Here is an 11,751-nt window from a genome sequence, read left to right on the forward strand (position 1 = left end):
TCTTAATTTTACTCCATACATCAGTCCATCAAACACCTTGATCATTTTTATATATTCTGGATTTTGAAGACAGGAAAATGGACAAATAGGGCACCAAAATTCTTTATCTAGCCATTGATACTGTTACCTGTCAACCATGAGTTTCAGAGTACAAGCCATCAGACCTCAGTGAAGATGGGCTGTAGAAACAGAGTTACAATTGTGAAGCATAGAGCGATTTGACTAGCAGTATGTTCTTTCTGCAAAACTGAATTCTGGCAATGCTATACAATTTCATGGTTTGGGAATAAAGGCAGTTTTAGAACACATACGTAATTATATTCTGAAATACTAAGAAAATTTATTGCTAGGTGAAAAATTGAAAACTGTCAATATTGCCATTTTATAGTGTTACCCATAAAAGCTAATATTGCATATTTGACATTGTTTGCTTTCACAAATTAACCACTTAATTTTTTTTATTACTATAGATAAGAGTTTGTCTCAGAAAATAGAACTGGAAGCACAAGAAGCCGAGCTTCAGCATTTAAAAAACAACAATAAATTGCTCCAGGATTCAGTCCAGGAGCTACAGCTTGAAAATGGAACCCTTAAGAAGGCTTTAGAAGAAGAAAAAGTAGACTTACTAGAAACAAACATAAGTTTTTCATATAGTTTAATAAGGCATTTTATACTTAAGCTTTTAAGAGCCAAAATATTTATTTGTGTCCTTTATAATATCTAGTCTCTATTCTAATATAACATTTGCTATAACTTCTCCATTAGTAGCATGGAAATCTCATTAAATCTGTTACCTTATAAACTTCTGGCTATCAAAGATACAGGAGGTCTTTAGCGGGACACCTGAAAACATGATAAAATGTGCACGTTTTGTCTGTTCTGTGGCCCAGCTTTTCTCCTCATTTGGAACAAAGAGGTGATTCCTCTCACCCGTAGAACTGGGAGGTGGACCAGTGTTGTTGCTGAAGGCTCCAGGACTAAGCTCCATCCTTCACCTCAGGCCACCAGAAATTGTGTCCACCAGCAGAACAAGTTGGCGGTTCAGTTTCTCCCGACAACTTTGTTTTATCATGAATTTTTGTTCATTTTTCTGCTACATTGATTTCATTTCAACTTCTTGCTCCTCTTTCTCTCTCCTCAAGTAAGTTCTCTGGATCCGCAAACACAGCACTTCTCAATAACTCCCTTTGACCACTAGTGCTGTGGTAGAAAAGCCCAGCAAAATCAAGCTAAGTCCAAGTAGTTCAGTGGGCAGCTTTTTAGGGGTCTTAGAGGGTAACCTACGTCTTGCTGCTACAAGCCACCAACCCTTGCTGTGTGAGGGGATGGGGCTTTGTTGGGCCAGCGCACTAGTGCCCTGCATGCGCACATAAACACACCCATTTGAAGCCCTGACTCCATTGTGAGAAGGAGCATGAGGATTCTCAAGGAGATGAGAACTCCACATAGTCTGCTCAGGAATAACACTTGGAAACTCCATATGCTCTGGGTCCCAAAAAGACAAATGGAATTGTCCCCTTTGTAAGGAAGTAATATGTATAATTAATGAGCAGGAAGTATAAACATCAGGCTTTAAATCTTTTCTCTTGCCTTCCCATCCTTAGGATGTGTTTGCTGGGGTTTTCTCCTATATGCGGGTCTCCTGGAGTGCTCTGTATCAGACTCACTGCCTCCTCCCACCCTGGAGTACATCTGGGTGTGCAGAGACATGTGTTACTTCTGTGAAGCCCTGTCTCAGGTGGCAGGGTAATGTAAATTGTTCATCTCTGCTTTTCAACCTGGGATCCTCTTTCAACCAGGGAAGGGGGCCCAAATTTGAGGTCACAATGGAGTGGGAATTGTCCCTGTCCGTTTATCAGGTGAAGGACCCAGGCTTTACCAGGGAAAGGAGTTTGGAGTCTCCTCCCCCTCTCCATAGGCTTGCTCAGCATTGAAGGATTAAAGAGCACTTTAGACAGTGTGTGCCCAGAACAGAGGCACATAAGAATTCCATTCCTTATGTAGCTGCACCATCAGGGGATTACAGAGGCATCAAGGAGAAATCCCTTCCCATGTTCAAAATGGCTCCTGCTTTACTGAGTAAAAACCCCCAAGTGGTACTAATTCTCTTCGGAAGGATGTAGACAGACACCCTTTCAGGCGCCTGGGGCCATCTAGCAAGCTATTCCAACAATCAGCATTTGTCTCAGTACCCCTACTTAGTTGAGAAATGCCCAGAGCAGGGTGATTAGCGTGCTACCTCACTTCTGTAAACAATCGGGGGAAGTACCCCATGTACACAACCACACAAAAAAGAAATCCCAAACCCACATGACTCTCCCATCACCGGAAGCCAGTGTCTTGAAAAAAACCTCAATAATAATAAACTATCTAGTTTCTCATGCTTTCCTCCTTTGAGATCATCATTTCCGGTTAAAACTAGATGTTAAACTAAAATGTAAGGAAAATTTGAAAGTTTGGGGAACCTAAGTGCAGCAGTAGTCCTACCAGAGAGAGACATCGCCATGCCTCCACTTATGGTGCAAAGGAAACAATACCTTACTTGCCAGGGTCTGTACTTCAAAATTAGACCGTGTTTAAACATGTCTTTTCACTCTGCCCCTAAGATTAACCATAACTGACTGATGTGATATTAAACATAACAATGCAGTGTCTACACTGCATGTTGTAACATCATGTTAATGAACACATTAATTAATACCTTGTGAAACTTCCCACTGTAGACGTGCCCCAATTGTCTTTAAACTGCTTCTATTACCTCATTATGTCACACGCAACTTGTGAGAGCATATCAGTTCTGATGTATGCAGAATTTCCATCTAAATTATTAATTAAGTGATTCTTCTTATGACAGCACTATTTTTGCTAATAATTTAGATAGGCGTTTTTAGTTTTTAAACCTGTCCATCTAGGTGAATTTCTTCTTATCAATTCCCTCTTCATTTTCTAGCCTGCAGTCTTTTTCTCTTCCATTTGCGGTGAATGCCGGACTGTAGTTCTGTGCTCTCGCTTCAGAAATAAACACATGAAAAAGCAATCATGTAGCACAGTGTGGAGCCTGCATTGTGGCAAGCAGGCACTGAGTTACAGTGCTCACTCCATGCCCAGCTAATGGAGCACTGTGCTTGATATTTACGTTATCCTGAAGTGTGTTTTATAAGGCTGCCAGATATCCACCATCCCTTTATTTTGGCATTCCAATGCACATAGGGTGGACAAACCTGCCTGGACCACATGCTTTTCAGCTGGGTTTTGTCATTTGGTTATTTTGAATATTCTATTTAGATTATTATTTCTCTATCAAGGAAATCTACACACATGTAGCTTTCCAAGAAACATGACTTTAATGTTTCTCTGTTGGAATTAGAAGCTGCTATAATTCAATTGTATATTACTAAGTGAATCTATTATACAAATGCATATTATAACTTTTGTCTGGTTTTTTAGTTGCACTGAACTTTTAATGACAGGTGAGATGCCATTAGTGAGAGTATAATGCTTATACAGAAGAATGAAGTTTCCTATTAGCAACTACAAACAATTTTTTATTTTATAGTTGGACAATCTGAAGTCTAGAATTCAACTGAAAAAGCAAAATGGATTTGCTTGCAATGAGACGAAGACGTGGATGAAATCCTGTAAGCAGCTAGAGAAGGGAAAAAAAAATTGCAGAAACAAATTGCTGAACATGGTGCTCCATTAAAGGAGCAAAAGCCAAGTATGGGGTAGTTTTAAGAAGGAAATGCTCTACTAGAATGTTATTGTAAGGCTGCAAATCATTCATGGAAGTCACGGTTTCTGTGACCTCTGTGAATTTTGCAGTGCTGGTGCAGCTGATCCCAGGACCACCCCATCAGCTGGGGAAGCCCCGGAGCCAGCTGCACTGGCCGTTGCTCCGGCAGCACTAGGCATGGTCCCAGGTACTGCCCTGGAGCAGGAGTCTGGGACTAGTGGCAGTGGGATCCTGGGCATCCCCCCAGCAACAGCGTCACCCTGTTCTCTCTCCCCCACTCCTCAGCAGTCTTCAGGAGCGTCCCCCTTCCCAGTAGGTAAGATTTAGTCACCAGTATTTTTAGTAAAAGTCATGAACAGGTCATGGGGCCGTGACTTTTTGTTTATTGCCCGTGACCTCTCCATGACTTTTACTAAAAATACCCGAGACTAAAACATAGCCTTAATCATGATCCTGTTTCTAACCTTAATGCATTTATTTATACAATATGTTTTCAAAACATGCATTATTACGTTTGATTCAGATGAGGCGCCACATCCTCAGCTGGTGTAAATCAGTATAGTTTCTGAAGCTCTGCCATTCACACCAGCTGAGAATTTGGCCCAAGATCTGTCTCCTCAAATTTCAGAGTCTCCTTATATGTTATGAATATAGATTTCCAATGCCTATGTTTTGAAATCAAAAATGACCTTAGGATGAAGGGGAGGCTATTTTTTAAAGAACATTAGAGTGGTGTGTATAACTTCTTACAATGCTTTGTTTGAGACATGAGAGTGTAAAATGTTGGAGTGTGTCTGTTCTTTCCGTTGCTGGCCATCACAACAAAGAAAATTCACATTCTGGGTATAGATGGCTGATAGTTCAGCATCCACCATGGAGAAATTGACATCTTTTAGAGTTTATACATATGTCCTTCCAAACAGCTTTTGGTGTCCTTCTGGCTTGTAGACAGGGAGAGAGGAGCAACTCTTAAAGTGTTATGATTCAGACAAGTATCAGAGGGGTAGCCGTGTTAGTCTAAATCTGTAAAAAGCAACAGAGGGTCCTGTGGCACCTTTAAGACTAACAGAAGTATTGGGAGCATAAGCTTTCGTGGGTAAGAACCTCACTTCTTCAGATGCAAGTAATGGAAATTTCCAGAGGCAGGTATAAATCAGTATGGAGATAACGAGGTTAGTTCAATCAGGGAGGGTGAGGTGCTCTGCTAGCAGTTGAGGTGTGAACACCAAGGGAGGAGAAACTGCTTCTGTTGTTGGATAGCCATTCACAGTCTTTGTTTAATCCTGATCTGATGGTGTCAAATTTGCAAATGAACTGGAGCTCAGCAGTTTCTCTTTGGAGTCTGGTCCTGAAGTTTTTTTGCTGTAAGATGGCTACCTTTACACCTGCGATTGTGTGGCCAGGGAGGTTGAAGTGATCATCAGTGATCTACAATCCATCCTGGACAATGATCCCTCACTTTCACAGACCTTGGGAGGCAGGCCAGTCCTCGCCCACAGACAACCAGCCAACCTTAGGCATATTCTCACCAGCAACCACGCACTGCACCATAACAACTCTAACTCAGGAACCAAGCCATGCAACAAACCTCGATGCCAACTCTGCCCACATATCTACACCAGCAACACCATCACAGGACCTAACCAGATCAGCTACAACATCACCGGCTCATTCACCTGCACGTCCACCAATGTTATATATGCCATCATGTGCCAGCAGTGCCCCTCTGCTATGTACATTGGCCAAACTGGACAGTCACTACGCAAGAGGATAAATGGACACAAATCAGCCATCAGGAATGGCAATATACAAAAATCTATAGGAGAACACTTCAACCTCCCTGGCCACACAATCGCAGGTGTGAAGGTAGCCATCTTACAGCAAAAAACTTCAGGACCAGACTCCAAAGAGAAACTGCTGAGCTCCAGTTCATTTGCAAATTTGACACCAACAGATCAGATTAAACAAAGACTGTGAATGGCTATCCAACTACAGAAGCAGTTTCTCCTCCCTTGGTGTTCACACCTCAACTGCTAGCAGAGCACCTCACCCTCTCTGATTGAACTAACCTCGTTATCTCCATACTGATTTATACCTGCCTCTGGAAATTTCCATTACTTGCATCTGAAGAAACATGCTTCAGACAGTTCCTCCATTTTCTAACTATCATCAGCCTGGTACTAGTTGCAGCTTTCTGGGACCAGGAAATGCTGGAGTTTATTAACTTTAACAAATGTTTTTTAAGACACATACATTGGGGTTTTATTGATCACAAGCTTCAGTCATTTCAAGAGTTGTCAGGGGCTAAGTATAGAGCTAATAGGACAACAGTTTAAAGTGGTCACCACAGTGTGTAAAATATACTACAACTTGTCTGCCATTAGCTAGGGTAAGTTAGGCTAGCAAATATTCATGAGTGTCCAATAAGCAGAATCACTAGCGGTATAAAAAGAGATCCATATTTCTGAGACGAGCTATATTCAATTATATACCCAAAAATTGTTAAAATAATGGTAAGGTGGTAATGTTAAGCACTTAAATGTTAGGAAATGCCAGAATTAATGTTGCCCATGCTTTGTGTGTCCAGGGTCAGATTCCAACGAATCGGGGTACCTGGCACCCTGACAGTAAATATGGTATCAACAGAGATCTCTTCTGTAAAGTAACCTTTACGTGATGTCTGGTTTGTTTTATTTGGTATAGTTTACTGTGGTTGCACAAGCACACATCTTATGTACTTAACTAACAAATGAATGATTGAGATCATTGCATTCTAAACTCATCTTTCCAGAGTCTCCTTAAAGTTTTTTGTACAGGTAATGACTCTTTCCTTTGGTCAGGTGCTGATGAGGTTGCCATCTCCCTACATGAGAATGAGCCAGAGTATGAGCTAGACGGACTCCCAGAGGTGGTGAAAAAAGGTAATTGTTACTTCTTTAGAGGAGAAGAGACCACATTGGTGGGGAGTGTGTGCGCGCACGCTTATCTAGAGAATCGTCTTGTCATATGCGTGACTTGGAAGCATTGTAAAAACTTGGACATCATCGGCCAGATTCAGCCCTCGTATAGGTTGCATAAGTCCATTTAACTCAACTGCTTGTCAGAGCTGAGTTTAGCCGCATGTGCTTTAAAAAAAAGCCCTAGTATACAATTGAGGCTATAGGGGGCTAGTATATTTTGTTGTAGATGTATGTAATTTCTAGTGGTTTTGGTTTTTGGTCTGTGTGATGTCTTCCCATCTGTACAATTTTGTAGTATTTGATGACAAAAGCAAAACAGCCAAAAATTCTGAAATCCAGAATCCTAATATCAGGTTGTAGTTTTGAAAATCAGTCTAGATACATGTTGTTGACTTTGGGACTCCTCCAAAAACTTTGCAAAAGACCTCTGGCAAAAAGAGAGGGATTCTAGGCCCAGCCATTCCCAGTATAAAACACCTTTTTCTTCTGGTTGAGAGGAAGGGGGGAAATTTTTGCTGAAACATTTTTAACTGAATGTTTTTTCATTGAAATGTGCTGCATTGTCAAAGCCGAAATGTTTCACGGAGATGTATTGATTCAGACAAAGTTTTTGCTGGGAAGGTTTCTGAGGTGCAAAGTGGACTCTTGCAAGGAGGAAGGCCCCCAAATTGAAAACCTGATGTTTTTGATTCAATTTCATTTTGTGAAAGCATTTGAAAGGCTTATGTTTTCATTCCAATCTAGAATAAAAACAAATTTTGAAACCTCGAAAGGTGTCGCAAAACAGAATTGTCGCCCTCCGGCCAGCTCCACCTAGAACAGTAGAAGAGACATCATTTTCAGATGGAAATGATTTTCCAGTTAATGGTGTTCCTTTAAAGGAAAAAGAGAACATTTTCTTGGGGAAAACGCTTTTGGCCATTTTAGTAAAGCTGCTGTTGCACAGATCCACACCCTTGCCTGAGTTCACCTATAAAATTCTAGGAACGCAAGATAGTCCTAATAATTCCCCCATTATATTTTATTCAGTGAGTAAATGCCATTTTACTGTCTTAAATTATTACCAGTTGTCATCACCATCTTGAAATGAGCAAGATCAGATTGATTAGAACAATAAAGTAATTTAAGCAACCTTGGTTAATAGACGCTGTTTATTTTTTAGGGTTTCCTGCTATTCCTATTGTGAAAACCGACCCTTACATTTTGTGCAGAACAACTTTTCACCTAAGGACCAGTCCCCGTCTTGCTGCCCAAAGCCAAAAATTGTCACCAGGTTCCCAACTTTTACGAAAAGGCAGGTCAGATAATCTTGGGGAGATCTGTAAACCGACAGCTGGTGGCAGCAAATCACAAAAGGTAACTGATCTTAAAAATGTATCTGAATGTGCAGGGCATGGGCAATCCACATCATGTATTTATCTCTCCAAGTGAGTTTGAAGATATGCTGTGTTATTCACATCTCCTTTCTATTTGCCATGAATATAGTGAAGACAAGGTCATCAATGTAAATACAATCAATAAAGCATGGCATATAACAAAGATCTGGGCATAATGGTAAACTTAAAATTGTTGGTGTGATCAAATCTGTGATCTCATGCCAAGTGCTCATTAACTTGGTAAATAGAAATGAGGTAAATCTTCCCACTTTAATGCTCATCACAAATATTTGATTATTTCTTGAAAGACCTGGCTGCCTAGAGCAGGGGGTGCGTGTGTGCGTGCATAGATGGATTACACACAAAAGCACTCAAAAGTTCGGATATGCTGGAATGAAGGCTCCTTGTCCCAATCTCTCTGTTCAGCCAGCCCCAGTTCTCTTCTCCTCCTCCTCTTAGCTCTGTGTCTTCTCTGAGTGTCTCCTACACATTCCTTTCCCCGTACCCCCGCCTTCTCTCATAGTCTTCTAGCCCTAGCCTCGCCTACTGGCTCCCTGTCCTTGGCCCCCTCTCCTCACCCCCGTTCCAGTCCCAATCTTGGCATACTCCTTGTCCCAGTCTGCCCTCCCACCCTCCCACCCCCATTTGCCTTTTGTCCCATCTGCATTTGAGTCCAGTATCTTCCTCCACCACCGGGCATGTGCACCAGCTTGGAGGGGTCATTGGGAGTACAGGAAAGAAAGGTTCCTGTCTCAGTTCTGGTGCTTGGCCCAAAGCAGCTGGGAAGAACCGTTGCAGGGAAACTCTGGCGTTGACCCCTGTAGGCCTGGGTTGGAGCATATCAGTTGCTCTGTGAGGATGGCTCAGTGCTGTGTTTTCATATCCAGGAGCTGTGGGGGAAATGGCAGATGTGCAGTCACTCTGTGGGGAATAGCTCATGCGCAGTTTGGTTAGCACTAAGAGCTGTGCGAGATCCAAGTATACGCAGCGAGGATGAAATCTTCAGGGATTTTAGCTGCTAAAAATATAAGAATTCTCTCTGCTGAGCGTCTGTGAACTGTGATTTTTTTTCAAAGGCTTCTAATTTGGCCAAATTTGGGCAAGTTTTCCTGGGGATGGCAAAAAGCACATTCTCTGACACAAAGGCCACTCCCTGCCAAATGACAAGTTCCTGCTCCAACACATGGAGCTTTTCAAAGAAAAGTTGCCAGAATATTTTAATATGAGAAAAATGTAGATTTCCCTAGCCTTGCTCTTGGGAATAGCTTAGCCATTTTGGCTGAAATTCTGCCTCTGTCCCCCACCCCCGAAGAAAAAGAGCATGAGGCAGACATACAGCATGGAAAATTTCAGCCCAAGCAATTAAAGTTTGTAAAGTTATAAGCAGCAGAAAACAGGGTCTTGTAATGGGAGGAGACAGGTAACCTTAATAATAAATGATCCTACTAGCTTTGCCAGTAATATATGTTGGTAACAATTTTGTTTTTGCTGTTGCATTGCTGTGAACAACACATAAAATCATTCTTTAAGTAACAATCTCTACAAAAACAATCATGCTTCAACAAATTGTTTAAAGAGATATTCTGTTCCCAGAGTTTTCATTTTTTAGGGCCAGACCCTGAAGTCGTTTCTCAGTCCTTATGCAAACTTGATCTGATTTTTTTCCTTTGCTTTTAATTATTGAGGACACTGGAATGAAAATTGATCTCATTCTTTAGAAGTTTTGGTACTGTACTTTGTCTTAATGCTTGTATTGTGATAACCTCAACCAGACCCTGGTAACTGCATGTCCACAATCGGAGATTTTGCCCATTGCTAGAAAAACACTGTTAGAGTGACGGAACAATTAGAGAGGTGGCACACTATCTCCACAACTCTTAGGTCTAAAAAGGAATGCTTCCACAGTGTCTGCTTTCAGTGGTAAAAATCATTTATTTTTAGACTTAGCCGTAGATTTCTCAAGCTACTATTACAATTACGGAACTGTAAGGACTGTCTTCCCTTTTTCCACTTGACATCAACATTTTAACAGCTTTTATTTTGATAAATATCGGCGCTAGAAGGATAAGCCCTGATGCTCATCTCTCACACAGGACCCACATCAGTGTAAGTGGGATGAGAATTGAGACCAATTACCTACACTATCAGAAGCTGTGGCATTTGGGATTTCAATTGTCGTGAAGCACACATTTATAACTACTTAAGTTTTAACTAATTAATGCTAAAATCATGTCAGCATTTGGTGGGAAGTGCAGGGGAGCCAAGGATGATTGTAATAGCAGTGGGGACTGGAATTTGAGATAACTCCAAAGGTATAAATATTGTGAAATTTTTTAACAGTTTTACAGAGCTAGTGTTGAACAGCAGAACATCTGGACAAGATATCCTCTGCAGGCCAGTGTAAATGCTTCAGGAGAAAACAACTTTTTCAAGTGTTATTCTATTTACAGAATAAACTATAGGACATTTACAAATTCATTATGAAATATCAGTAATTAAACTTAAATTACATATCTCAAAATACAGTTCTGCAGATTAGTGATTGAGCAAGAATAGACTAGACAAGGAATTACTGTGTACTACTCCTTAGCTTTGCCTATACCTTGTTATATTATGTGACTTGCGATTTGTAAAACTTGAACGTGGTGAGGAGTAGGTAGTTGCTGTAAAGCATTCTGCACAGCACTGTTGTATTTTCAAAGTGATCAATATAAACACTGAAGATTCTTGCATTTAGCGGGTGTCTGCTAATTCATGGTATTTGGTTACTTGGAATGCGTCTCTCACTTTCTGCTGGTACTTAACAAGACTATTTTTTGTTGTGTTGCAGGTAGATGATACTCAACAGTGCGAAGCAGAAACAGCTATTGAACCCATGGAATCTAGTTCAAGATCTCTTTGCATAAATGAACAACCCACAAAAACTGTTGCTCAGACCTCTAGGGAGAATATTAACATTCACAAAGGCAGATGTTCCTTGAGCACACAAACATCACCTGAGCAAAATGAAGAAGGCCAAAACTGTATAATACTGTAAACCTGAGTAGTATAAGGGCCCTACCGTCAATAAAACCCTAACCCTGCCTCTTGACCCCTTTACCCTGCCCCTTGACCCCTTAAACCTCACCCACCTGTCACAGGAAGTCCCGCCCCAGGGGGTGTTAGTTCCGGGGTCAAGACGTCCACATGACCGGCAGCAAGGTGTGTCATGTGACCCTCCGCCTACGAACTCCTCCTCGGTATTGGTTTTACCCCGATAGGACCACCCTGAGAGGAGATTTGACCAGTCAGGGTGAGTCCTAGGGCGGGGTGACCTGTCCGGATGTGGGTCGTGTGACCCCTCTAAGAACTCCTCCCAACACCCTCTGCCAGTCAGAGTGCAGCACCATTACCCCATATGTCCCAGCTCCGGGCAGAGGAGGCCATCTCTTACCAAGGACACGTGTTTTAGAAATTGTGGAAAGGCTGCTGAGCGGAAACATGGACTCCTTTCCCACCGCTGTGAGAACTTCAGACTTTGTTTTAGCCCCGAGCACCTTTGGACTTGTGTGGAGAAAGCGCTACATCAGTGACAGTCCCGAGGAGGACCCTTTGACTCAACCGTTGATGGATACGTTGGAATCCGACCCCGAAACCCTTGTGAGGCACCCCGATGAGTGTGACGGCCTCTCATTGTTCAACC

The 11,751-nt window shown here is 41.8% G+C and overlaps 1 protein-coding gene across 3 annotated transcripts in view; it reads left to right on the forward strand.

The window, feature by feature from the left end:
- Positions 1–11,484, forward strand: part of LOC135978632 (centromere protein F-like) — a 35,927-nt gene extending 24,443 nt beyond the window's left edge. For 2 of the 3 annotated variants that reach the window (XM_065579509.1, XM_065579510.1), the window contains 5 exons: positions 471–616; positions 3,557–3,638; positions 6,574–6,654; positions 7,856–8,049; positions 10,900–11,472. In XM_065579509.1, the coding sequence (XP_065435581.1) occupies positions 471–616; positions 3,557–3,638; positions 6,574–6,654; positions 7,856–8,049; positions 10,900–11,106 (710 nt within the window). In that variant the 3' untranslated portion in view covers positions 11,107–11,472. Of the gene's footprint in view, positions 1–470; positions 617–3,556; positions 3,639–6,573; positions 6,655–7,855; positions 8,050–10,899 lie in introns of all 3 variants that reach the window. The other variant, XM_065579511.1, reaches the window with a different exon arrangement.
- Positions 11,485–11,751: the final 267 nt, after the last annotated feature.

This window comes from Chrysemys picta, unplaced genomic scaffold (genome assembly GCF_011386835.1).
Source record: "Chrysemys picta bellii isolate R12L10 unplaced genomic scaffold, ASM1138683v2 scaf354, whole genome shotgun sequence".
Lineage (NCBI taxonomy): Eukaryota > Metazoa > Chordata > Testudines > Emydidae > Chrysemys > Chrysemys picta.